Here is a 27,501-nt window from a genome sequence, read left to right as displayed (position 1 = left end):
GCCTCCTCTGGGCCTGGCCCCTCCCTCGCTAACTCCGACACCAACAAAAATAAATAATGAACCCCCCTGCCCCTGGGTGGGGGTGTACCGTGCCCAGCCGGGGTGCATGGCCTAAACTCACGCCCAGGCCGTCTGGCCCTGCTTCTGGGATCCAGCATCACACAGGACACAGCCGGGGCTGGGTGCATGGGTGGGGTCTCTGTGCAGGGAGGCTGGGTCATGCAGGCTGTGGGGTACAGGAGCTGCCCAGAGATGGGGCAGCTACCCTTCCACCCAGTCGCTGTGATGGGGACAGCAGGGTCCAGGGGCAAATGTGCCAGAACTAGGCCTTGCATGGGGGGCAGGGTGGAGAGCCCCAACCCCCTAATTCCCAGCAGCGACTCACCCTTCCCCTGGGAAACCCCGCCACACGGCAGCCACTTGCTCCCAGAAAGCAGCATGGGCAACAAGGGGGTCTCAGGGATGGGCTGGCAGAGGTCTGTGGGTCAGGATTGAGGGGCACCAACAGAGCAGCGGTGGAGGAGGGGGGGTTGGGCCCAGGGCTGGGGGAGCAGGGGAGGCTGTGGGTGGGGGAGGGGACCCCAGGGCTGGGAGAGCAGGGGGTTGTGGGTGGCAGGCAGGCCATGCCCAAGAGAGCAGTGGGCTGTGGGTGGGGGAGGGGAGCCCAGGGAGATGGGGGGCAGGCCATGCCCAGTGCTGGGGGGCTCCTCTGGCCCCCACGCACAGTTCTTGCCCCGCACCGGCGCTGCGGTGCAGCGCGTGGTCCCGTCGGAGCGCCCTCTCTGTGCCGGACGCCCTCGTCCCCTCATGCGGGCATGGCGCGTGCTCCAGGCCGGGAAGCCGCGGGGGGCTCACTCCTCGCTTTCCAGCTTGAGGCTGATGCTGCGGGCCTTGGCGCGGGGTGGAGCCGGGGCACCCCCCTCGCGCTCCGCCTGGCTCTGCCCCCGCGAGCGCAGCAGCTGGCTCTGCTTCCGCAGGAAGTCGACAGGGGCGGGGCAGCCGTAGGTGCCTTTGCCCAGCGTGGGCCGCGGTGCCCCCTTGGGCGAATGTGCCAGCGATGCCGTCTCCAGCTGGGCCAGGTGCGCCACGTAGCCCTCGGACAGGAACTGCGGACAGACACACAGACCGAGCGTGGGGGCAGCTGGACGGGGGAGCACTGGGGCCCAGCCCCCACTGTCTCCATGCCATGGGCACCACTGCCTCCCACAGTTCAGCCCAGGCGCTCTGTGCCCTCTGGAAGGGGCTCCCGTGTCCCATTCCCCACCCCCCTAAGCCAGCCAGTCTCCTGCCCTGGGGCCAGACCAGAGCCAGCGCCCCCTAGAGGGGAAAGGCCCCAGGTCCCAGTCCCTGAGCCAGCTAGTCCGCTGCCCGGGGACTGCGACTTGTACCCCCTGGTGTCCGCGTACCTGGCACTGGTTCTGGAACTTCTTGACGGTGCGCCCGACGATGTAGATCTGGGTGGGCGAGAGCCCCAGGGAGCTGTAGACCGAGATGTCCTTCGTGGAGCCATAGCCAGCCACAATGGTGACCTCTGCCTGCAGCACATGGGTACTCAGCCTGGCACCCCACCTCCTCGTACCACCCGAGCCCCGCCCACTCCTGCTGCCCGAGCCCTGCCGCCTAGCACCACCTGAGCCCTGCCCCCACATCCCCTCAGCCCCGCCTCCTCGTGCCACCTGACCCATGCCCCCTTGTGCCACTAGAGCCCCACCCCCTAGCACCACCTGAGTCCCACCCCCATACCCCAAGCTCCACCTCCTCGTGCCGTCCCAAGTCCCACCCCCTCACACCACCTAAGCCCCACCCCTCATGCTGCACGAGCCCCACCCCCTCGTGCCCCCCAAGCCCCCCCCAAACCCTGCCCCCTTGTGCCACCCCCTGGCACTGACTGAGCCCCGGCCTGGCCTGACCCCCGCCACTCCCAAGCCCTGGCTGTGCCCTGTCCCCCGCGGCGCTGGGCGCGGGCCCCACCTCGGTGCGCAGGCTCTGCAGGAAGGCAGCTTTCTGGCGCAGGGGGTCGTGGGTGAGGCCATCGCAGAAGGAGACGACGCCATGCGGGAAGTTGTGTTGCGACAGCCAGGCCACCACGCGGTGCTTCTGCATGTCAGGCCGCCCTGTCACGTAGATGATCATGTACCCCGAGTCCTGCCAGTGCCTGGGGCAACACAACATGAGCATCACGGGGGGCCGTGGGGAGCTGGGGGGGGCAGGAGCTGAGAGGAAAGCAGCGGGAAGGTGGTTAGCAGGGTGGTAGGGGGTTGCTGGGCGTAGGGACAGGAGTGGGAGGGTTACCCAGGGGGGAGGGGGCGGGTGTCAGTGGGGGCACCTACCGCACAACGTCGACGGCGCCTGCCCGCACCTTGGGGTCGCTGCCCATGATGGAGACGCTGGCTGTGAAGGAGCCGTCGATGCTGAACACAACCGCCTCGGTGCTGCGTGCCACCACCGTCAGGAAGGCCTCGGCGTAGCTGTGATCCCCTCTGCACGGGAGCGGGGGCACGTCAGGGACCGAGCGGGACATGGGAGCCCAGAGGACCGCCCCCCGCCCCTGCACACAGATCTCCCCCTCCTCCGCACACACATTGCCGGGGGCGGGGGCTCCCACAAGCCTTACCCAGAGGGGTCCCTGGGCTCCAACAGCTTCCCCTCACCCCTTCCCAACACTGCTTTCCCCGGGCCTTCCCCTGAGGGCTCTCCCTGCCAGGCTGCTGGTACAGCCCCACTCCCAGTGCGTCTCTCCCCAGGATCACATGCACACAGACAGGGCGGGGGTCTCACCTGACCACCATGCGCACAGGGTACATGCCAATGCCCAGTGCCTTCTCGGGCGGGATGAGGAAGGCCAGGCGCCCGCTGCTGCTTGTCACCTCGGTGCCGTAGTGCAGCCACTTCCCCGACAGCGGCTGCGTCATGATGTAGATGTCCACCTGCCGGGAGCCACGCAGGTGTTAACGTTGGCTCTTAACAGCCACTGCTCTCACGGCTCCTCAGTCTGCCCGGGATCCGAGATCACCCTGTGCAGCACCCAAAAGTCCAGCTTCCCCTTGGAGCGGCCGAGACCTCTTGTCTGGAGACCCCAGCTACCTCTCTTGAGTCTAGAATTAGGCTAAAGCTAAATGACACCGTTCCCAGGAACGTCGAGTGATACCTGCGAGGGATCTCCCAGCTGCTGTCAGACCCTCACCCCAAAGACTGCCCTAGTTCACTCATGGATGAGACGTCCAATTCGCTTAGTCTAGCTAAGAGCCCCTGCCAGGTGACAGAGAGGAGCAGTTGCTCCCAGGCGTGAGCCAAGGGCCAGGGGAGAACAGGTAAGTTTAAGGAGCTGGGAACAGCTTGAAGGGTGACCCAAAAATGTTCCTGAGAGCCCAAGAAGTCTCAACCAGCTAGCCCTCGCTGACGCCAGCGTGCAGCTGCCTGCCTTGGGAGACAAAGCCACCCCTCTCCTCGCCAACCCTCCGGCTTGTTCCTCTCTGGGACGTCTCAGACCCTGGGACAAGCCTGAAGGGTGTGGCAGCAAAGGTCTCAGAGATCATCCGGGGCCGGGGCATTGGGCCCACCAGACTGCAGGGATCTGTCAGGGGGTGGTGTGCGTGCTTTGGAGGTGACCGGGGCTCTCTAGGAGTGACAGGAATTGCACAGCTCCTCACCAGAACCGGACTCTGGAACAGTAAGAGAAATTGCTCGCGAGGGGACACTGGGCTCATTATGAACCAGGCCTGGCCATGAATCAAAGCAACACCCCTCGCTCTCTGCAATGTGTCACACACCAGTGCCATCTCCTGGACAGCAGAGGAACTCAGAGCTGGAAAGTGGCATATAAAACCGAGGTCACCCAGGGGGACCCCAGAGCTAGCTGCACCCTCTGCAGGCAGCCTCTCCCCTCGGCTACGGTCACAGCACCAAGAGATGAGCGACTCGCCCCCAGCCCAGGGTTCGCAGGAGAAGAAGAAGTGATGAGATTTCATTTCCCCCCTGTTCTTTAACAGAAATATCTGCAGGTTGGCTTGTTGAGTGTACATGCCCTAGCAACACCTCGGGCAGCCATCTGTTGGATTTAACCACCGCGCTTTGCGCGCTCTTCTTTGTAGGCCTGAGCATTGAACCAATCCACTCTGGGACCAATCCACACCCATAGCAGTGTGAGGGGCTCGAAAGACAAGCGCTTCCTTTCTCCCCGGTGAAATACTGGGCAGGAGTGTCCGTGTGTTCGGGGCGGAAGAATTGCTGAGTGATGATTATAAAGAAACCCGGGTGCTCTGCATTGCTCCTTGATCTAACCGCTCGTCCTCAACCCCACGGTACCGCTTGCAAGGCTGTGCAGGACAGAGCTGGAACGGTGGTTGTATCTATGCTCGAGTGGTGCACTGCTGCTGGTATGCTAAGGTGGCTCTGGCCAACTAATAAACGGGTTGGTTGGGAATAACCGAGCGTCCAGCTGTGAGAAGTGCCCTCCGAGGTGAGCGCTGACCTGAGAAGAGCCCAGTGTTAATTAGTAGCTAAGGCTCCTTGGGCTCAATAAAAGGGGTTCTCTTCTTAGCTTCCACTGGAATATTGGCTACGAAGTGAGAGTTTTCTAATGTTTTTATGAGGCCGACGTGTGCCTCAGTTTCCCCCTGTACTTTGCATTGCTGGCCAGTGGGTGCAGAAGGGTGAAATCTGCTCTTGAGGCGAGCAGGAGGCTTGAGGTGTTTGTGTCACATGACTACCAGTGTGGTGGGGAGGAATGGGTCATCGGAGGCCTGGGCGAAACCGACCCAGACCAACCGAGGGTGCAAATAGAGAACCCCAATCGGCACCGAGCAGCTGGGAAGGCCAGCGGCGGGGCGCCCATGAGGACTCAGCTGGAGAGACCCAGGGCTCTGGCCTTGGACTGATAGAGGGAAGGAGCCAGGAACAGAGTCCATAGCTGCATGGCACCCCAGGGCACTAGTGCCAGGGTTCACACTCCCAGCTCCCCCGTGGGACCCCGCCTCTCCCTCACGGTGCCGGTACCTTCTCCCCAGTCAGCGTCACCACATCCAGGGGGCCGTACATGAAGCGCCCACTCAGCACCTGGGGCCGCCCCTCGCACACGATGATGTCGCTGGCTCGGTGATTGGACGTCACATTCTGCGGGGCAGGGCAGGGGGGTCAGTGGCGGCTGCTTCCCCCCCCCCCACGCCCGCAAGGGCTGTTGGGGTCTCTGCCCCCCACCCCAGGGGGGCCTGCCTGAGCTCAGGCAGCACAGCTGGGGCTGAGTCCAGCGTCCCGTCCAGAGCCCTGTGGCCTAGGAGCCGAGCCCAGCCCAGCTGTGGGGGCCAATGGAGTACTGCTGACTCAGCATCACCCCGCTGACAACCCCCGCCCGCAAACCCAATGACTCAATCCCCACCTCTCCGCTCGCGCCCCCCAGGCCCCTGCCCCACTCCATTCTGCCTGGGCCCCCACTGCCCTCACCCGACTATCCTCAGCCCACCCACCCCAGCAGCACCATCTCCTGTCCCGACCCCGGTCCCCCCATGCAGCCCCCTGCTCGGGCACAGGCCAGCTGCCCCAGCCTCAGGCCGGTGGAGGCCGCGTACCCGGATCTTCACTTGTGTCCGCTTGCGCTGCCACTTCTCACGGGGGATGGCGGGGCTGTAGATGGAGCTCTCCTCGCACTCCGCCAGCTGGGGGCGCTCCTTCTCGATCACCTGCAATAGCAGCGCGGCCTCAGCGCCCCCCGCCAGACGGCGACTGCCCGCGCCCCTCTCCGGCGACAGGGCCCCAGCCACTGCACGCTCCCCACCCTGCTCCCGACACCCTCTGTGCCACCGACCCTGCCCCCAGGCCCGCCGGCCCCTCCCTTCCCAGACCCCTCCGGCGCACCTGGCGCAGGATGAAGGCTACCACGTCGGAGGACTCCCAGTAGCTGGCGTGGAAGAGGTGCGGCAGGGTGATGGTGGGGAAGGCGGTCAGCGCGTCAGGGCAGTACAGGGAGTAATCAATGCGCTTTGGGCCCCACCACCGCTCCAGGACTGCGGGGAGAGCGGTGTCAGGAGAACTTGTACCCCGGCCTGGTCCTTCTGCCCGGTACCCACACTCCAGACTGGACTGGTATCCCCTCCCGAGACTGGACTGGTACCCCGCTTCCTCTGCTCGGTACCCCCTCCCCAAAACAACCTGTACCCCGCTTCCTCCGCCCGGTACCTCCCACCCCAGACCGGCCTGTACCCCGCTTCCTCCACCCGGTACCTCCCACCCCAGACTGGTCCAGTACCCACTCCCCAGACCGGCCCTGTACCCTGCTTCCTCTGCCAGGTACCCCCTTCCAAGACTGGCCTGTACCCCACTCCTTCTCCCGGGTACCCCCTCCCCAGGCTGGCCTGTACCCCGCTCCTTTCACCTGGTACCCCATCCCCAGATCAGCCCTGTACCCCACTCCCTCCACTCAGTACCCCCACCCCAGAGCAGCCCTGTACTCCGCTTCCTCTGTCCAGTACCCCCTCCCCAGACAAGCCCTGTACCCCGCTCCTTCCACCTGGTACCCCCACCCCAGGCCTGTTCCCTACCCCCTCACCTTCTGCACTGCTCCCCCCTACCCAAGACCTGCCCCATACTCTGCCCCTTCCACCTTGTGTCCCTCATCTCAGACCTGCCCCTACTCCTCATCCCCTGGCCTACACCATCCACACTTGAGATGCCCCCTACCCCTCACCCCAGACCTGCCCTGTACTCTGTCCCTTCCACCTTGCATCCCCCACCCCAGACCTGCCCCTATTCCCCATCTCCTGCCCTACACCCCCTACCCCAGACCTGCAGCCTACCCCTCACACCCTGCCCTGCAGTCCAGCACCCCAGACCTACCCCATATCCCACAGCCTCCTGTCTTGTACCCCCCTCAATGCTCCATCCCCCTGACTCCCTCACGTCACTCTTGCTGGTGCTGGGGGGGGGAGGCTACGCAACGAGCTAGGTGGGCGGCGGAGGGGTCGCACTCACTCTTGACGACCTCGCTGGTGCTGGAGGGGGCGGGAGGCTCTCCTGTCTCGCTGCCTCTCCAGAAGCCTCCAAAACAGCTGGTAGGGGTCGTGGGAGCTGTCAGCTCCAAGTCGCCCAGGAAGAGGGTGGAATGAGTCTGCAGGGCCTCAGCTGAGCCAGGGAGAGAGAGAGAGAGAGAGAGAACAGGGTGAGCACAGCAACCCCAGGGACCCTGCCCCCCACAGTCCCCTGGGAGACAACCCAGAGGGGACCCCCCAATCTTCACTGTCCCCCTGAGAGACAACCCAGAGGGGACCCCGTATCCCACTACCACCCTGACAACCCAGAGGGGACCCCCAAACCCCACTGTCCCCTATTGCTCCCCTGAGGGACATCCCAGAGGGGCCCCCTTAACCCTCACTGCCCCCCTGAGGGACCCCTAACCTCCATTGTCTCATCCCCCACTTGCCCACCCCAAGGGGACATCCCAGAGGGAACCCCCAAACTCCACTGTCCCCCCCTTTACCCCATATTACCCCCAGACCCTGGGGACCCCCATGCTCCCAATGAGACTGCCCCAAAGGGATCCTGTTGTCCCCGCCCCCCGTTCCCAGCCCTTACCCAGCAGTGCTGAGGTGCCGTCGCCCAGCGGGTATTTCTGGTAGCGAGGCACGCCCAGGGGGGGCACGGCGTGGAAGGCCTTGGCCAGCAGGGGCTCCAGGCGCGAGGCGCAGGGGTCGGCTGCGTGGAACAGGTTGTAGATCTGCTCGCAGGCCGGTCGCATCTGGGCCACTGCAGGGACAGGGGGGTTAAAGGCCTGCACCCGGGGGAGGGGGCTAGTGAGCTATGCAGGGGAGGGGTCAGCCCCTGCACCTTGGTTGTGGGGGAAGTGCGGGGTGAGCAAGCAATGCAGGAAGGGTCACCCACTGAGTGAACAATGCAGGGGAGGGGAGCAGTGATGCAGGGGGGCAAGCGATGGGGGGCAGCAGCCCCTGTGCCTAGTGGGGATGTGAGCAATCCAGGGGGAGTGAGCGCAACAGGGGAGAGAGGCTCCTGCACCTAGGGGGTGGGGGTGGAGCAAGGCAGCGGGAACAAATGTTTCAGGGGGTGGGATCGGCACCTAGGGGAATGAGGGGGCCCCCTCTCTGTTGGAGAGCCACGGGGAGAAGCAGGGGTGCCAGATGCCCTGTCTTGGAGCAACGGAGCTGGCCCTTGCTCAATAAAGGGGACACCCCAGAGGTGTCTGTATAAAGGCTGGGGCAAAGCAGAGACCCTGGAAATCTGTGCCAGCTTGGTGGCAGTGGTGGGTGTCATTTCCCACTTTCAGTGGCCCCGGCCATAGAAACAAGCTTAAAACAATTTGCCAAGGGCCGTGGTGGGTTCTCCAGTGTTTAAATCAAGATGGGATGTTTGTTCTAAAAGCTCTGTTCTAGGAATTATTTTGGGGCCGGTCTCTGGCCTGTACTAGACAGGAGGTCAGACTAGCTGATCACAATGGGCTTTTCTGGCCTGGGAATCTATGAAAAAAGAAATGGCAGGAGAAGTGACATCTAAACGACTCCCCATGAGGGAGATGGCAGAGCAGTGCAGACACTGGGAGGCCTCCTCCAGGACATCTGGCAAAGAACCCTGGTTCCAGCCCAGGCGAGGCTCTGAGCGGCCCAATCCACCAGCCGCAGGGAATGGAGACCCAGACGCCCCAGAGGAGAGGTGAGAGGCCAAGAGTGACAGCCGCAGTGGCCCCAGCCCAGGAACTAGAGCAGGCCAAACTGGAGCTGGAAGCAAAGGGCTGGCGTCTGGGGCTGCAGCGGCAGGAGCTGGCTGAGCAGGGCAAGCAGCCAAAGAGCAGCAGGGGAAGCAGGCCCTGGCAATGGAGGCCTGAGAAGCAAAAGGCTGTGTGGCAGAGAGCTCAGGGGGCCAACTCCACTGGGAGAGAGATGCTGGATTGGTGACCCTGTTCAAGGTGCATCCTTTCCCTCCGAGGCAGCCTGTGAACCGGATCCCCCTTCAGGCGGGCTGCATAGCCTCACTCCCTTCCTGGGCCACGCGGCCAACTGGAAGGGGCCGATGGGATTATGAACAGTCCCTAAAGGAATCTTTTTGGAAGGTGGCTGCCGGCATGGGGCCCACAGCACAGCCCCCCACTCCCTGCTCAGGGAAGAAAAACATTCTGGTGGTGGCATTTGTCACCACTCGCTACCCTGAGCAGTAGGCTTCCCCAGCAAGGCAGTTACCAGCCAGGGGGCTAATTTCATGTCAACCTTTCTCTGGTGCTTGTGGGTCATAAGAACGACCACACTGGGTCAGACCAATGGTCCATCTAGCCCAGTATCCCATCTTCTGACAGTGACTGGTGTCAGATGCTTCAGAGGGAATGAACAGAACTGGGCAATTATCATAGGCTATCAGGGTTGGAAGGGATCTCAGAAGATCACCTAGTCCAACCCCCTGCTCAAAGCAGGACCAATCCCCAATTTTTGCCCCAGATCCCTAAATGGCCCCCTCAAGGATTGAACTCCCAACCCTGGGTTTAGCAGGCCAATGCTCAAACCACTGAGCTATCCCTCCCCCCTTGTGATCCATCCCCTGTCATCCAGTTCCAGATTCTGGTGGCCAGAAGTTTAGTTGCATCTCTGACTCGCTTGGCTAATAGCCAGTGATAGACCTACCCTCCATGATCTTATCTCATTCTTTTTTGAACCCACTTATGCTTTTGGCCTTCACAACATCCCCAGCAATGAGTTCCATGGGTTGACAGTGCATTGTGTGAAGTACTTCCTTGTGTTTGTTTCAAACCTGCTCCTTATTAATTTCATTGGATGACCCCTGGTTACGTTATGTTATGTGAAGGGGTAAATAACACTTCCCTATTCACTTTCTCCACACTATTCATGATTTTATAGACCTCTATAGCATCCTCCCCTTAGTCAAAACAGTCCCTATCTTTTTAATCTCTCCTTGTTTGGAAGCTGTTCCATACCCCTAAGCATTTTTGTTGCCCTTCTCTGTACTTTTTCCAATTCTAATATATCTTTTTTGAGATGGGGAGACCAGAACTGTGCACAGTATTCAAGGTGTGTACGTACCATAGATTCATATACTGGCATTATATTTTCTGTCTATTCCTTTCCTACTGGTTCCTAATATTCAGTTTGCTTTTTTGACTGTCGCTGCACATAGAGTGGATGTTTTCAGAAAACTATCCACAGTGACTCCAAGATCTCTTTCTTGAGTGGCAACAGTTAATTTAGACTCATAATTTTGTATGCACAGTTGGGATTAATTAGCTGGTGGCAAGAGCTAATTTTCTTATTTTCTTTCTCAGCTCTTCCCCAGAGCGGGGTGAAAGGGCTTGAGGGTACCCCACAGGGAGGAATTCCCAAGTGCTCCTTCCTGCATTCAAAGGGTTTTTTTTTTTTTTTGCATTTGGGTGGTGAAGAAACAGATTGACAGAGCCAGAAGGGTACCCAGAAGTCGCCTTCTACAGGACAGGCCCAACAAAGACAGTAACAGAAAGCCACTAGCCGCCACCTACAGCCCCCAACTAAAACCTCTCCAGCGCATCATCAAGGATCTACAACCTATCCTGAAGAACGATCCCTCACTCTCACAGACCTTGGGAGGAACATGTTGTGACAGAGTGGGCATTGTCTATACTATTTGTATGAATCTTGCCCATGTCTCAGTTTCCCTCATATTTTGCAAGGCTACCCAGGGGGAGGATGAAAGAACTGTTTGCTCTCAGGCAGGTGAGGACACATAGGTATGAATAGCGCCTAGCTGTCTGAGCTGGGATGGGTCACTAAAAAGGACTGGCTGAGGCTGACCCCATATCAACAGAGAATCTATGAAGAAAATGGAAAGCCAACCACCAGGACTGTGACACCTAGCAACCTGAGGGACATGGATTTCCCCACCTCTCAGCAGGGAAGCTGAGCGACCTCCTTCAGCTGGAGAACAAAGGCCTGACAAGGTGGGAGGTGGGGATAAGAGTCGGCTGCTGGAAGGAGTCAGGGCTCTTGCCTGGGATGTGATTAACAAGGTCAGACTCAGAGACAGAGCTTGAACCCTGGGGTTCACTATAGCTTGGCTGGGCCCTGGGCTGACCAACCTGTGCTAACCTAAGGGCTTCCTATGCTGTGTTCCAGCTGACTAATAAACCCCACTGTTCTGACAACGCTGTGTGAGCGTCACTGCAAATGCTTGGTGAGGTGCATTAATCCCTGGTGACTGGGCAATGGGGGATAGTGGGGGTTCGAGGGGGCCCCCCTCTGAGATGTCCCTCGAGGTGGGCACACTGAAGGGGTTCCCCCAGAGACTCTTCCAAAGCTGGGGATGTAGCACCGAGCCCGTGGCTCCGTGACACATGGCCCAGGAGTGAAGGAGGCAGGAGCGACTGTGCAGGTGGACAAGTGTAAAGTGGGGCTCACAGAGATGTCGTGCCTGGGAGCAGCAGCACAAGGCCAGACCTGCCAAGGTGGAGGCGATTAGAGACTGAGCTGCTCCCCAAACCAAGAACAGGCCCAGGCCTTGATTGGGATGGCAGGGCACTACTGGAGGTTTGTGCTCCACCCTAGTGCCCTAGCAACTCCCATAACCAAACTGTACAAGCAGGGGGAGCTGGACAAGGTGGTCTGGCCAAGCAGTGCACTGAAGGAGGCTCTAAGCCCAGACTCAATACGGATGGACCCAGACTTTGGAAACTAGGATGAGTTACCTCAGACACAGGGCTGGGTGTGGTGCTGATGCAGGCCAGTGCTAAGGGGGAAAGACACCTGATTGTACCCTTGAGCAAGGAACTACTACCCCAGGAGACAGAGCTATGTCACCCCGGAGAAAGGAGGTCTGGCCGGTGGGTGGGCCCTGAAGAAGCTGCAGCCGAATCTGTTTGGGCAGCAGCGTACTGTGTGTACTGACCATTCACGTCTCACCTGGCTACAGCAAATGAAAGGGTTGAACGCTGAGTTGTTAAGATGGAGTCTGACAATCTGGAAGAGAGTCATGTGAAGGGGGAATGTGAATGTTACTGCTGACACATGGTCCTGAAAGGAGAGGGTCCAACTTCCCTTGGTCACTGGGGTGGGGGGGGTCACCTGGAAAGAGGGTGCAACATGGAGAATGCAGGAACATCTATAACGTCTGCGTGAATAATATACGTGACTCAGTTTCCCTGCTCACTCTCGATGGCCCCGAACACACTGGCTGTGAAGAGGTTGCCTTTCCCCTCTGGGGACCAGACCGGTGAAGGGGTGCTGCTGGAGGCACTATCCCCAGCTATCCTCCAATAAGAGGAGGGAGGGTCCAGCGACTGGATGTGGTTCCATGAATGCCTGGCAGCCAACGCGAGGGGACGTGGAACCAGCGCAGCTGTGACCAGGGACAGAGACTCCCAGTGCATCACAAATTGAATATGAGCCCACACCAGGATGCAGCTGATGGCTAATGTCATTCTGGGGTGTGTGTGTGTGTGACGGAGGGAGAATTTTCCGTAAATATTTTGCATGAATACTATGTGTGCCTCAGTTTCCCCCATACGCTGCATTGTCACCTGGGGTGTGGGGAGGATTGTTTACTGTCTGCAAGGGCGTGGGCTTCAAGATGCAGGTGTGACTGATGCCTACCTGTCTGGGGTCTGGCCCAGCTCAATGGAGAGTCTGTGAAGACAATGGCATATCCAGTCACCGGGATTTGGTACATTTACTAAGTACATACTTAGCAACTCATGACAATGGATGGCCCACCCCTCTGCAGGAAGCCAGCCCTGTTTCACCAGGTGGGGAACAAAGACGGAGGAGGAGCCAGCTGGGACCTGCCAGGAACTTGAACAGAGGACAGAGAGGGAGCCAAGGGGGACACACCGCTTGGCTGGGCCTCTGGGTAACCACAATGCTGTAACTTTCTTTTTGCTATGATGCGTTCCAGTTGACTCATAATCCCTGCTGTCTTTACAGTCACTGCAGATGCTTAAGGGGTGTGTGTGTGTACGAGTCTCTCTCAGGTGTCCATCCCAGCAGGACTCACTGAACAGAGCTCAGTCAGTTCTGGGCGCTGCACGCAGGACAGATGTGGACAAACTGGAGAGAGTCCAGAGAAAACGGTCAAAGGTTCAGAAACGCTGGCCTGTGAGCGAAGGTTGAAGAAACTGGACATGCTCAGGCTTGAGAAACGAAGACTGAGGGGGGACCTGATAATGCTCCTCAACTCTGCTAAGGGCTGTTATAACCAGGACTGTTCTCCACACCCACAGAAGGTGGGCAAGGAGCAATGGGTTTAACCTGCAGCAAGGGAGATCGAGGCTAGGTATTAGCCGGGCCTTTCGAACGCTAGGGCTAGAGAAGCTCTGGAGTAGGCTGATGTGCCGAAGTGGGAATTCTCTGCAGTATTTTGAGGAGTGATCTGCACTGCAGGGACTGATTTGTCATGGGGCCGGTACCCAATGGGGGCAACAGGGGTGTGGCTCAGTGGGATGCGCCAGGCAGAGCTCACAGGGTGGAGCAGGAGGGCTGGAGCCCAGAGGCTCTGTCTCGGAGGTGGTGTGGCTGCGTGGCCGGCCCTGGAGGAAGGGTGGGACCCCTGGGGGGCTGCTGCACTCAAGGGTTCCTCCGAGGGACAGTTTACAAGCTGGGGGGCAGCCACATCCCTGCAGGTGGGACAAACCCCAGCTGTCAGGGATGGTCTAGATTTACCTGGCCTGTCTCAGTGTGAGGGGACAGAGTTGACCTCTCGAGGCCCCTTCCAGCCCGACATTGCTATGATCAGAGCGTGGCCGTCCAGGGCACGGGCAGGGGCAGTGGACCCCAGAGGCTCTGGGCAAGGGCAGGGAATGGGACTGTGATGAAGTTTGGCTTCCTCACGCGGCCCCAAGTGGCCTCCAGGGGCCTGCCAAATGCGGACTGTGGGAGAGGGCGTGCTCTCTCCCTGCAGATCCTTGTGGGGCCCATTGCTCTGCCAGGGGCCTGAGCTCATGTGGACCCGCTGGGGACCCCCGGGGAGAAGCAGGGCCCAGTCTCAGGGGCTGAAGCCACAGGCCTCGCCCTTGGAAAAAGCTGAGCCGAGGGCCTGGCGCCCTAAGGTACGCCGACACCGGCACGGCCGTGGGTTGTGTTACCTTCACGCTGGGTAACAGCCAGGGCATCGAACCCCCTGGAAGTCTGTGCCGGGGGGAGCGCCAGTGTGCGTGTGTAGGGGTAAGTGCCTGCACCAGAGAAGCGTGGGGGGTCAGCGCGGGAGGAAGAGAGGAGGCCTGGTGTCGGCCCCGGGGGAGGCCTGTGGGGGTGCAGAGGCCGGGGCAGGCTGGCGCGAGGGACCCTCACCATCCAAGGCTGGCATGACAGTCTTGCGCAGCGCTAGCACCAGCCCCAGCGGCGAGCCGAACAGGAAGAAGCCGGACACCTTGAAGTCGAGGCGGGCGGCCGTGCCCTCGCCCCCGTCCAGCGCTGAGCCCGAGGAGTAACTGCTGGGCCGCAGCTCCCCCTCCCCCTGGGGGACGCTGGCCTGCAGGCTGGAGAGGACAGGAGAGCAGGCTCCAGCAGGCACCGGGACGGACACGGGGCCTTTCCCCTCCAGGGGCACCGGCTCCTGTCCAGCCCCAGGGCAGGGGGACTGGCAGGCTCAGGGAGTGGGGAATGGGACACGGGGCCTTTCCCCTCCAGGGGCACCGGCTCCTGTCCAGCCCCAGGGCAGGGGGACTGGCAGGCTCAGGGAGTGGGGAATGGGACACGGGGCCTTTCCCCTCCAGGGGCACCGGCTCCTGTCCAGCCCCAGGGCAGGGGTCTGGTTCTGTGCATGTCCACATGGTGCTGCTCCCATGGGGTTGGGGTGCAGCTGTCACACGCGGTCAATCTCCTGCCCCCCGACTGGGGTGAGCCGTGCCATGGGGCCCAGAGCCATTGCTCCAGTCCTGCCAGTGACCTCCTCCCCCTTCCCTTCCCCCAATACCCACCAAGGGCAGCCCCCTCCCCACCCCGGGTGCTCTCACCTGCACAGGAAGGTGTGCTGCTGGCGCACAGAGTCCATGTCGCTGTGCTCCGGGGGGGGCGGGAGCACCCCAGGCTCCGGGCTGGCCCGTCCCGTTCCCCCTGCCCCCTCGGCCAGCGGGTCCTTCCTGCTGCCCAGCTCCGGGGAGATCGGCTCCAAGTTCTGGGCAGTGGGTGAGCAGTGAGAGAGCAGCACCCAGCTGGGACAGTACCCAACGCGGGCACCCCTGGCCCCACGGGGCCGGTGCCGCCCACCCCACCGCGGGCACCCCTGGCCCCACGGGGCCGGTGCCGCCCCCCCCATTGCGGGCACCCCGGCCCCACGGGGCCGGTGCCGCCCCCCCCATTGCGGGCACCCCGGCCCCACGGGGCCGGTGCCGCCCCCCCCATTGCGGGCACCCCGGCCCCACGGGGCCGGTGCCGCCCCCCACCTATCGTGGGCATTGTCCCCACCTCAGGAGGCCCTCGGTGCCCTGGACCCCATCACCTCTCAGAGGTTTGTCCCTATCCCAGACCAGGGCTTCCTGAGCTGCTGCTCCCTCCCCACCATGTAAAGGGTCGGGGCCACGGACAGCCCAGCAGGCTCCAGCGCTCAGGGGGGTGGGTATGGGGCAGTGTAGAGTGATGTGAAAATGGAGGATCCCACAGAGGGGTTGCCAGAGCCACCCCAGCTCCCTTGGCAAAGAGGGGCCCAGGCACTCACCAGGCTGCCCCGGCGGCTGCTGCTCCGGCTCCCCGCAGTGCCTGCCCGGCTCTGGCACAGGGCATCGAAACCCAGGATGCCCCCAACACAGTCACCGATCAGCACCACCTGCTGGAGGGAGGGACCGTCAGATCCGGGAGGGACCCCATGCCCCATAGCCATAGCCCACTTGGCCCTGCCCGACCCCCACAGCCGCTGCCCCCTCCCCCGTGCCACAGCGTCCCCCACAGCCACCAACCCCCACTCTTCACAGTGCCCCCCATTCTGCCCCCCACAGCGAGTGCTCCCTTCTCCAGTCCCACAGCCAGGGACCCCCAGCCTCACAACTCCCCCGTCCCACTCCCCACAGCCAATCCCCACCCTGATCCCCACAGCTTCAGCCCCACCCTCCTCCCAACTGTGCCCCTCTTCACCTCCCCCCAGCGCTGCCCCCCGACCTGGCCACAGAAGCCGGAGCCCTCAGTGGAGTGCAGGAAGGCGCTGTGGGCCTGGTTGGCGCGGGCGATGGTGGTGGCCACGGCATGCTGGTAGCTCCCGGAGGACGTGGCCAGCAGGGGCAGGGCGGCCAATGGGATGTGGTCCTGGCTGCTGGACAAGCTGTCCCTATCATGGCTGTAGGGGCTGAGGCTGGGGGTGAGGGGTTAGTGGTGAGAGAGGTGGCTGCTGCCCGGAGACCCCCATACTCCATGCCGTCGCCGGAAGGCAGCCCCTCCCATGCCAGCTGAGGGATGGCACAGGCAGCTGGGCAGGGCCCTGCGCCCATAGGACCACCACCCGCTGTAGCCCATGGAGCCTGTGATTTAGCTCAGCAGGAACACAAGGAACCCACAGGCCTGTGTCCTGTAAGACACTGGCTTAAGCAAGTTAGCATGAGTAACATGGCCCTCAGCATAGAGAGAATGGCCTGACCGTTACCCGAGGTTTGGGGAGCTGGGAATAGCTTGCTCGAGAGAGAGTTGGGTCATAACAGTACCAGGTGACCGCAGGAGCGCTGGGGTATTTTGGGACAGAATCGCTGGAAGATGTCAAACCACCCACGTGCCTGAACAATAGGTAAGGCTCTACCAAATTCACAGCCAGGAACCGTGAACTCTGGGTTTGTGTGTGCTTTACCCTGTACTATACAGATTTCACGAGGGAGACCAGCGTTTCCCAAATTGGGGGTCCTGCCCCCAAAAGGGAGTTGCAGGGGGTCACAAGGTTATTTTAGGGGGAGCCGCGGTATTGCCACCCTTACTCCTGTGCTGCTGTCAGACCTGGGTGGGCAGAGAGTGGCGGCTGTTGGCAAGGCGCCCAGCTCCGAAGGCGGTGCCCCGCTAGGAGCGGGGCAGAAGTAAAGGTGGCAATGCCATACCATGCCACCCTGACTTCTGCGCTGCTGCCGTCGGAGCTGGGCGGCCGGAGAGTGGGGGCTGCCGACTGAGGGCCCGGCTCTGCAGGCAGCAGCCCAGAAGTCAGGGTGGCAAAACCACACCAGGCCATCCTGACTTCTGGGCTGCTGCTGGCGGTGGCTCTGCCTTCAGAGCTGGGCTCCCGGCCTGCAGCCGCTGCTCTCCAGCCGCTCAGCTCTGCAGGCAGCGCCGCTGCCAGCAGCAGTGCAGAAGTAAGGGTAGCAGTACCACAACCACCCCCCCCCCACACACACTAATCTTGTGACACCCCCCACAACTCCTTTTTGGGTCAGGACCCCTACAATTACAACACCGTGAAATTTCCGATTTTAAGAGCTGAAATCATGACATTTACGATTTTTAAAATCCTACAACCATGAAATTGATCAAAACAGGCCCTGAATTTGGTCGGGCCCTCGCAATAGGTGACCTATATGACAATGAGCTAAAAGGCACTGATGTGTTAACCGACAGCATACGGTCACCCCAATATTACAAGGGTGAGGAAGATAGATTGGACACCGAAGGCTGGGCATCAGAACGAACGTTCGTGATATTGCCCAGGCTCTAGAATAGGCCAAGCCACCATGCAGCGGGGGCTAGCTTTCCATAAGTGACCCTTCAGCTCTCCACGGCTATCTACCACCGACCTTTGGGCGTCGGAGGTCTGGACCATCGGACTCCTTGGGCAGGCCAGGGACATGGCTGGTCCTTTCTCTCTCCCCACCAGGTCCCCAAGGAAGGGCGTGAGCAGATGAGCACACGCACGGAATGGCACCAAAGGGGCCCCTAGTACTGTGTCCTGCTATGGGGTTTGGAGTTTTGCTGTCTATGGATTGCATGACTAAAAATCGCCATGACTTTGCTTTGCCCGCAGCAGGAGAGTGTTTGCCATTCACCCGAGGTTCCCTACAAGATATTGAATTGTCAGTTTTAATTCTGCAGAGCCTGGTTCTGGGACGAGACCCCTAGTACCCCCAGCTCGTTACATTAGTATCAACTGGCAATCAATGCAATTATTATTCACCCATCCAAAGGATTGGGCAACACCATACCCAGCAGCCACCTCATCTGCTGATACAGGAGTGCAGCCCCCCTAGTGCCATGCTAGAGCCAGCACTGGCTGAGGGAGAGTGCCCCCATGGAGTCCCCAACCTACTCCCCGCAGCAGAGCACCCCTAGCGCCGCACTGGGGCACAGGGGCCAGTCCTGACTGCAGGCATTGCCCCCTGCAGGAGGGAGGACATACTTGGAGACCAGGGCGTAGGCGGTGGCGCAGATGGGTGGGCAGGGCACCAGGCGCAGCGCCACGTGGCCCAGCGCCTCGGGGAAGTGCACGCGGGCGACAGCATCGAAGGTGGAGGCCAGCGTCTGCACATCAGCCTGCTTGGAACCTGGTTCGCCCGCACCCTGGTCCAGGATGTTCCCACTGTGCAGGATCAGGAACAGCGCGTGGATTCGGCAGGCCTGTGCCACGCTCTCCACAGAGCCACCCTGCGGAGACACATGCCGTTAGTGGGGCAGGCAGGGACGGGGAGGCGTGGCCCTCGTGGGGGGGGGAGGGGAGATAACGGTGCCCCTTGGTGCAGGGGGAAGATGATGCCCACAGTGGGCACTTGGGAAGCATGTCCCTGAGGACCAGGTTAGCCAGCTTACGCAGCTCTGGACTGGGGTCAGAGAGCCCCCACTTGGCCCCACGCAGCTGCCCTAGGCACACTGGACTGTGAGCAGCCAGCTCTGCCCCACACTGGGGTCGGGGGTGTCTGTGCCAGGGGAGGCCATGGCTGGTGATTCCTAGGGGAAAAGGCAAACTGGCATCTGGGTTGCAAGGAGAGGGCCAGACCAGATGGCGTGGGGCAGGGGCTGGGGCAGGTGAGACAAGACAGGTAGCAGGGCTGGAGTCAGCACCAGGTGGGCCGTGGGTGGGGTGGGGGGTAGGGCTGGGGACAGGGCAAGGGGCACACACCTCAGCAAAGCTGGCCCCAGTCAGTCCATTGCCACTGGGCTTGGCCACACTGGTTCCATCTCCTGCACAGACAAAGTCCGGGTGAGCCTGCTGGCGTGGGAGGTGCCCCACGGGCCAGGCCCAGCTGCTGAATCCTAACCCCGCTACCCTGGGGTGCTGGGTGGACCACGGGGGCCCTGGCATTCACCCTGCTGTACTCTGACCCACTCCCCCACCTCCCACCCTCTTGCCACCCTCCCCCCATGCCACCTGCCACCTTCACACCACCCTGTTCCTCTACACTATCCCAACACCCACCCTCCTGCCTCCCTGCCCACCTGAAGCCCTGCCTCCCTCAACAGCTCTATCCTCCTACTGTCCTGCCCCACCCTCCTGCCATCCTGTCCCCCTATCCTATCCCCCACCCTCCCACTCCCCTGTCCTTTAGGAAGTGTATTTACTCCTTCTATTAACACAAGAACTAGCTAGGGGTCACCAGACGAAATTAATAGGCAGCAGGTTTAAAACAAATAAAAGGAAGTATTTCTTCACCCAACGCACAGTCAACCTGTGGAACTCCTTGCCAGGGGATGTTGTGAAGGCCAAGACTATATCAGGGTTCAACAAAGAACTAGATAAATTCATGGAGGATAGGTCCATCAATGGCTATTAGCCAGGATGGGCAGGAATGGTGTCCCTAGCCTCTGTTTGCCAGAAGCTGGGAATGGGCAACAGGGGATGGATCACTTGATGATGACCTGTTCTGTTCATTCCCTCTGGGGCACCTGGCATTGGCCCCTGTCGGAGGACAGGATACTGGGCTAGATGGACCTTTGGTCTGACCCAGTAGTCTCGTGTTTACCCTGCCCCGACCCTCCCCCTGCCCCATGCTTACCCAGACCCTCGTCCAGCTCTCCTGGCCGGTCCAGCGTGTCCAGCAAGTCGTTGGAGTTCCACTTGGTCATCTCCTTGCCAAAGACCTCATCACTGTCAGACAGATCCTCTGTGGGGGAGGGTGGGTCATGAGACTGAGACACTCCCCAAAGAGACCCCCCAAGAATGAGGGACCCTCGGGAGAGACACCCGTGGGAATCGGGGACTCTGTTTGCACCTGCTCCTGGGAATGGGGGACCCCCCTGGCATGCACCCCTAGGAATGGGGGACCTCCCAGCAGAGAGACCCCCAGGAATGCAGGACTCCACTTGCACACCTGCCACTAGGAATAGGGGACTCCCCCAGCAGAGATACTTTCCGAGAAATGGGAGACTCCCCCCAGGCACACCAACCACCAGGAAAGGGGAACCACTCCCCTCCACTCTCTGTACCGTGTGCATCGAAGAATTCCTCCTCTGAGCTGTTCTCCGAGTCCCGTGCGATGTTCTGCATGCGCCACTCTGAGAGACTCTGGGGCGATACCCCCCCTAGAGGATGGGATGGGGGGTCAGATACCAGAGACTGGGGAACCCGCCCCACAGCTCTCCCACCAGCACCCCACCCCTCCCCCTGAATGCCCCATCCCCCAGTGCCTCTGCCAGAACCCCACCCGCCTGTCTGAGCGCCTTTGTACCCCAGTTCTCCTGCTAGCACCTCCACCCATCCCCCCAAGTGCCACTGTCCCCTAGCGCCCCACCCCACCCTTCCCCGAGTACCTGTCCTCCCACACCTCTGCCAGCACAGCTCTGTCCCCCTCAGCACAGCAGACCCCACCCCTCCCCCCGAGTGCCCCTACCCACCAGTGCCCCCACCCCCTGCGCCCCTGAGTATCTCTCTGCCAGCACCACGCAGTCCCCGTGAGCACCCCGGCCCCCAGCACCTCTGCAGACCCCACTGCTCCCCCATGAGCGTCCTGTCCCCCGGCCCTCCTGCCAGCACCCCACCCTTCCCCCCCCGAGTGCCCTGCCCCCCAGCAGCCCTGCCCCACATCCCCATCACCCCCAGCTCTGCCCAACTGCCCACAGTGCCCTTGCCAGCAGCCCCGCCCTGTTCCTTGCAGCATCCCTTGCAACCCTCCAGCCAGTGCTCCCATCCCGCTCCATGCCAAGGCCTCCACCCCACTCTTCGCAGCACCCCCACCTCCTACCAGCCCACCCATCCTGCTCGCCGTCACTCCTGCCCCTGCCAGCTCACTCCCCACACGCCCCCAGCACCCACCCCCGCCCTGTCCCCCTCACCTCCATGCTGGGAGGAGTAGGAGGAGCGGGAGGACGTTGACCACTGCTTGGCAAAGGTGTCGTCGGGGGAGGCATCGGGTGGCCCCTGCCCCTCAGCTCGGTCCTGCCCATCGACACTGCCCAGCTCGGCCCGGTCCTCGGCGCTGGGGGCAGCCGCCGCCTCCTCGGCCTCGGTGCACTTGGCCATCTTCTGGGCCAGCATGCGGGCCGTCTCTTCCTCCAGCTGCCGGATGTCCTCCATGGTCAGCTCCGTCCACTCATCCTGCCAGCACCAGGCCTGGCGGTGTGCCCGCAGCATCACCTTGCGCAGCCCTGGGGGGGGGAGGGGCAGGGGAGTGCGGCGCAGCCAGAGCACCCCTCCCCCCCGCCAGAGCACCCCTCCCCTGCCGCTCCCCCCCGCCAGAGCACCCCTCCACCACCGGGCCTCCCAGCTCTCCCTCTGCCTGAGCCAGAGTGGCCCAATGTGCAGCTCCAATGGGGGGATTCCATGGTGGGGATCAAGGAATTGGGGTCCCCTTAAAAGGGCTCTGCTACATCAGTGTGACCCAGCAGGCTGTGTGAGCAGCTCCCCCTTCCCTGGTTGGGTCCCCCCGCCTTATATCAGGAGGCTGGCGAGTCACGGGGAGCAGCATCAGGGGGTCTTCCTGGGTAGGGCTGGGTGGCAAAGCCAGGGGGTCAGGAGTAGGAGGGCCAATGCTAGGAGGGCGGGGGTGGGGGGCACAATGCTAAGGGGCAGTGCTGGGTATGGGAGGCAGTGACACTGGCCTGGAGGTTAAGGCGGGTGGGGACTACACCAGGGGGCAGCATCGGGGCACAGCTAAGGGAGAGCACCGGTGGAGGGGGGGCATCGCTAAGGAGCGGGGAAGCCAGGGGACTGGGGCCAGCGCTCACCTACGTCGTGGATGAACTGCTCGATCTTGGATTGCATGCCCCAGTACCGGAACTCCACCTTGCACAGCTTGTAGGCGCACATGAGGGGCCCGGCAGCCACGGCCCCCTCCAGCCAGTCGTCACCCAGTGGCCCCCGGCCTGTCTTTGCTGAGCGATACAGCTTGGGGTCCTCCTCCACCTTGTACTCATTGGGCGAGATGGGGTCCCGCACAATGTCAATGGTGTCTGGGGGTAGCAGGGAGTCAGGACCCACACACGGCACCTGCCTGCCCCAGTGCCAGGGGTCTCACCCGCTGCAGCCCCCCATGGACAGGGAAAATACCAGGCCCATTCCCCAATGTTTTTGTTGCAGAGCAATGGAACGGGGGGTTGGAGCAGTGTGCGGGGGGGTGCACAGAAGGGAGGGAGATTAGTGGGTGAAGGAGTGGGGAGAATGCCTGCCCTCCCAGCCCCACAGAACTCTGGGATAGAGCACACTCGGGCGGCAGGGCTCAAGATGACACCTTCTCCCCACTCCAGCAAACCCCAGACTCAGAAGTAGGGAGTGGGAGCTCTCCAGGCTCCAGCCCCCACCCACTGGACTTGCCCCAGCACTGAGCTCCCGTACAACTAAGGCACTTGTGAGGTAGGTCTGTGCCCTGTTCACGGGCTTCCTCCCCTGGGGGCTGGCTCTGTTGCTCACCGTCTTGGTGGAGCAGCACCGGTGCCAGTTGCCCTGAGCATGAAGGCACAGATTGGCCCACCCAGTATGGGGCTGGAGGGCCCCGTGGGAGCTGTCCCCATGAGCAGTGCTTACCCAGAATCCGCTGCCTCTTCTCGGCTGCCGTGAGGTTGAAGACATTGGTCTGTTTGCCAGAGTCGGGCCGGTAATAGGTCTCAATCTCAATGGAGAACTTCTCCACGAAGGGGCAGGTGTATCTGGGAGACGGGAGAGATGGGGAAAGAGGGGGGTGAAAATGGGCAGCTTCTGCCCTGCCCCAGCTCTGACCAGCCCCACCCCCACCCTGCTCCAGCCCTTGCCCCATCCCCCCACCTCCCTCTCTGCCTCACTCTCCCCACACCCCACCCCCTGGGGCCTGTACCAGCCCCACCCCCAGCTTCTCCCCTGGTCTTGCCCACCCCTCATCCCACCCCCTGGGGCCATCAGTGCAGCATGAGGTGGGGCCCCACAGCGCTGCAGGCTGTCCCCTACTCTGTGCCGGTCCCCTGGCCCTGCAAGGGACTTTGGGGTGGCTCCAAGACGAGTGCTCCCGACCAACCACACAGCAGGGGCAAGGGGACAGGGCAAGGAGGCAGCCCCCTGAACTGCTTCCAATGCTCCTCAGCTGCCTGCCCTCCACCCTGCATGCCGCTCAGCTGGCCTCACACACCCTGTTGTCGTTCCCCCACCCCGCGCCATGCTGCACCTGGTGCGTGTGTAGGGATAGGCATTCCATGACTCCTCCTCCACCTGCAGGGCAGCCTTGGGCAGCAGGGCACGGAACCAGCTGGGGATGTGGGAGCCCACGTGGTAGATCTTGTGGGTGTACTGGCCGCTGCCTCCCGGGCCGTCACTGTAGGGCTGGTTGGCCAGGATCTCGACCCCGCTGCCCTCCCCGCTGGATTCCTCCCGGCTCTTCTTCTGGAGGGGAGACACTGACCCATTGGCTCCAACCTGGGCCCTGGAGCCAGTCCCACCCCAACTGCCCACCGGTGCCGACCCTCCCAGACAGACAGATCCAGTCCCTGCTGTCCACCCAGAGTCCACCCTGCACCCAGACAGACAGACAGACCTCGCCCCGCACCCACACACACACCCCGCCCTGAACCCACACACACACCCCTCCCCTCACCTGGATCATATAGAGCTGGGCCACCTGGTACTCCTCGAGGCTCATGGGCAGCAGGATGTGATACTCCTTGATGAGCATGGTGACTGGCAGGGCCTGTAGACAGGGGCAAGGAGTTAGATCCCCACTGCCCCCCCGCACAGACCTCCGCCCCAGGGGGCCATCCCTGCCCCAACCCTCCTCCCTCCCTTCTGGCTGCTTGGCCCACAGGATGGGGACCCAGAAGCAAATCCCCGTGTGACCTGTTTAAAAATCCATCCTGCCTGATGCGTTTCCATAGCAATGCGCAGGGAAGGGGGGGGCAACAGGCTGGGGGGCCATCTCCCCTCCACCCCCCTCTCCCCCACACACGCTGTCAGGTCCTCTCGTATCCACCCTGCCCAGCTCTGCATCATCAAGGGACAGGTCTGGACTCCTGGGTCCCAACCCAGGCAAGGTTGGGCCCTTGCCCAGTTCCAACCCCCAAACTAGCTGGATGCTACTGGCAGCCCAGGGCTGGTGGGGGGGGGCTGCTCCCGGAGCCAAGGGAACACAGCAGTGTGGGCACCGCAGCCCCATGGCCTGGGCCACCAAACCTGCCCCACACAACTCCTGCCTGGGCCTAGGCCACCAAACCTCCCCACCCAGCCATTGCCTGGGCCCAGTGCACCAACTCCCCTTAAAAACCCTGCCTGGGGCACCAAACCTCTCCCCACCACACAACCCTCGCCTGGGTCCGGGGCCCCAGATCTTCCCCCCCACAACTCCTGCCTGGGCCTAGGGCACCAAACTTCCCTCCGCACATTCCCCCCACCTGGAGCCGGGGTACCAAACCTCCCCGCACAGCCCCTGCCTGGGCCCAGGACACCAAACCCCTCCCTCAACCCCTGCCTGGGGAACCACCCCCACCCCCTCAAAAATCCCTGCCTGGGGCACCAAACCTCCCCCCCCCCCACACACACACCCCTCGCCTGGGTCTGGGTCCCCAAACCTTCCCCGCCCCCCTCAAACTCCTGCCTGGGGCACCAACCTCCCCACAACCCTCACCTGGGCCTGGGTCCCCAAACCTTCCCCCACAGCCCCTGCTTGAGGCACCAGACCTCCCTGCCCCAACTCCCACCTGGGCCTGGGGCACCAAACCTCACCCTTCCCCACAACTCCCACCTGGGCCCAGGACAGAAAACCTTCTCTCCCTCTTGAACTCTTGCCTGGGCCATTAAATCTTCCCTCCCATAACCCTCACCCCGGGCACCAAACTTCCCCCACCCCCACAGCCCCTGCCTGGGCCTGGGCCACTAAACCTCCCCCACTCAGCCCCTTCATGACCCCAGGGCACCAAACCTCCTCCCCACACAGCCCACCTCTGCCTGGGCCGATGGCACCAAGCCTCCCACCCGGGCCACCAAACCTCCCCCCACAGATCCTGCCTGGGCCCGGGGCACCGAACCTCCCCCCCCACTCACTCCCCCTCCGCCTGGGGCATTAAACCTCCCGCCCCACATTCCCCCCACCCGGGCTTGGGCACAAAACTTCCCCTCCACTCCACCCAGGCCACCAATCCTTCTCCCCCCAACAGCAAACATGTGGGTCTGGGATACCAACACTCCCCACCCAGCCTGAACCCCTCTTCCCAGTTTCACCACAGGCAGCTACTGACTAGAGCCCAGCAATGGGACACCCAGACTTTTCTTGGGGGACAATGCCCAGCCAGCTCCCCTAGAGGGGAAAGGCCCAGTGTCCCATTTGCTACCCCCTGAGCCAGCCAGGCCCTTGCCCTGGGGCTGGATCAGAGCCAGCAGCCCCTAGAGGGGAAAGGTCTCTGCCCCATCCCTCCACCCCCACCAGGTCAGGTTCCAGCCAGTGCCCCCTAGAGGGGAAAGGTCCCTTCTCCATCCCCCCACCCCCAGATTAGGTTGCAGCCAGTGCACCCTAGAGGGGAAAGGTCCCTGCCCCACCCCACCCCCAGTCAAGTTGCAGCTGGCGCCCCCTAGAGGGGAAAGGTCCATGCCCCATTCCCTGGGGTGAAGTCACAGCCAGCACCCCCTAGAGAGGAAAGGTCCCTGTCCCATCCCTGCCCCTGGTCAGGTTGCAGACAATGCCCCCTAGAGGGGAAAGGTCCCTTCCCCATCTCCCGCCTGAATTTGCAGCCAGTGCCCGCTAGTGGGGAAAGGTCCCTGCCCCGTGAGGTTGCAGGCGCTGCCCCCTAGTCCCTGCTCCATTCCCCCCCCCGTGAGGTTGCAGGCGCTGCCCCCTAGTCCCTGCCCCATGCCCATCCCCCCCGTGAGGTTGCAGGCGCTGCCCCCTAGTCCCTGCTCCATTCCCCCCCGTGAGGTTGCAGGCGCTGCCCCCTAGTCCCTGCTCCATTCCCCCCCGTGAGGTTGCAGGCGCTGCCCCCTGGAGGGGAAAGGTCCCTTCCCCATGCCTCCCCCTTCCGATCATGTCGCAGTCGGCGCCCCCTGGAGGCCAAGGCCCCGCGCTCCGCTCCCGCCCGGGTCGCAGCCGCCCCCTGGCGGTCCCGTCCCACCTGCTGGCAGCGCGGGCTGCTCTCACTGCACCAGCCGGGCCCTCGCCGTCCCGCGGCTGCTGCAGCGCGGCCCCCTCCGCGCCGCGCAGTGGAGCATCTCGCGGGGCCCGGCGGCTGCAGCCCGGCCGCTGCGCTCGGCTCGGCTCGGCTCGGCTCGCTGCCTGCCCGCGTCACCGCCGCCCCCCACCTCCCTCCGGCGGCCGGCTCCGTGCGGGGGGAGCGAGGGGCGGGGGGAGCGGAGCGAGCGCGAGGGGGGGATCGAAGGGAGGGGAGTGGAGGGAGCCGTGCGGGGCGGGGACCGAGGGGAGGGCTGGGGGTGGAAGGAGGAAACCGTAGGGGACAGGGGAGGGCAAGGCAGGGCGGGAACTGAGGGGCGGAAGGAAGGGGAGGGGAGCGGGGGGAAGCGGAGGACCAGGCTGGAGCGGGACCGAGGAGGGAGCCGTGGGGGAGCGGGGGGCAGGGGGAGCTGTTCCAGGCTAAGTTGCTGGTGATGGAGCTGTCGCTGCTTCCCTGGCTGCCGGCCTGGGCTGGATTCTGATTCTCCCTGTGAGGGGGAGACTCGCTCAGCGCAGGGACAGCACCCAGGGGGGCAGGGGGACTCCCCCTCCCCACATTCCAAGTAGCCGACACGTGGGGCTCTTTAAGAAATCAACACGCCATCCTCTCTGCCTGTGACATCACAGCTAGTTGCCATGGAAACAGCTGTGACATCAGAGGCCAATGACATCAAGCCCCAAAAGGGAATAAACTGCGGCGGGGAGAGAGCGGGAGTCGAGTGTGACTCACTTAAAGGGTCAGCTGTCATCCTTCATTCCGCAGCCAGGGACTGGCCCCACACTCTCAGCTCTGCCCCCCGTCCCCCCCAGTCCCGACCCGCAGCCCCTGCGATCCTAACCCTTGGCTCCCCCACCATAGCTCTGCTATTGCCCCTCAAGCCTGACTCCCACCCCTCGCTGCTGTTAGGCGTGTTGTGGCACACAGCCCAGCTCATTTCCTGTCTCAGTGCCACATGCCAGCTGCTTGCGGGGAAGGCTCAGGAGCAGTGATTGGGTAATTAGGCACCCTTGTGCCAGGGGTCAGTCCCAGCTGCAGAAGCAAAGCCCGCTCCCTGCGCACAGGAATCTGGTGGCTCTAGCCCTCTGCAGCACCC

The 27,501-nt window shown here is 62.4% G+C and overlaps 1 protein-coding gene across 1 annotated transcript; it reads right to left on the bottom strand.

The window, feature by feature from the left end:
• On the bottom strand, positions 1–26,463 carry PITPNM1 (phosphatidylinositol transfer protein membrane associated 1). The gene is made up of 24 exons (XM_074954474.1): positions 26,352–26,463; positions 23,852–23,944; positions 23,426–23,640; positions 22,816–22,937; positions 22,020–22,244; positions 21,129–21,440; positions 20,283–20,378; positions 19,853–19,960; positions 18,979–19,040; positions 18,262–18,506; positions 16,059–16,248; positions 15,622–15,729; positions 14,921–15,081; positions 14,256–14,443; positions 7,564–7,734; positions 6,964–7,113; positions 5,851–5,999; positions 5,565–5,675; positions 4,996–5,112; positions 2,779–2,927; positions 2,331–2,480; positions 1,972–2,155; positions 1,407–1,535; positions 1–1,106 (listed from the first exon to the last, which is right to left on the bottom strand). The coding sequence occupies exons 2-24, from the start codon at positions 23,927–23,929 to the stop codon at positions 852–854; spliced, it is 3,675 nt and encodes a 1,224-aa protein (XP_074810575.1). The 5' UTR covers positions 23,930–23,944; positions 26,352–26,463; the 3' UTR covers positions 1–851.
• Between the last annotated feature and the right edge of the window lie 1,038 nt (positions 26,464–27,501).

This window comes from Natator depressus, chromosome 6 (genome assembly GCF_965152275.1).
Source record: "Natator depressus isolate rNatDep1 chromosome 6, rNatDep2.hap1, whole genome shotgun sequence".
In the NCBI taxonomy this organism is placed as follows: domain Eukaryota; kingdom Metazoa; phylum Chordata; order Testudines; family Cheloniidae; genus Natator; species Natator depressus.
The sequence above is the reverse complement of the archived record's forward strand: the minus strand, read 5'-3'. Positions and strand labels throughout refer to the sequence as shown.

Bases quoted from the DNA above. Each gene is read 5' to 3' on its own strand.
- PITPNM1 (XM_074954474.1), bottom strand. From the start codon at position 23,929: ATGCTCATCAAGGAGTATCACATCCTGCTGCCCATGAGCCTCGAGGAG. The intron at 15,730-16,058 runs GTCGGGGGGCAG...TCCCTCCAGCAG, and splicing joins GCTCCGGCTTCTGTGGCCAG to GTGGTGCTGATCGGTGACTG. The intron at 5,676-5,850 runs GTGCGCCGGAGG...CTGCTATTGCAG, and splicing joins TAGCCTTCATCCTGCGCCAG to GTGATCGAGAAGGAGCGCCC.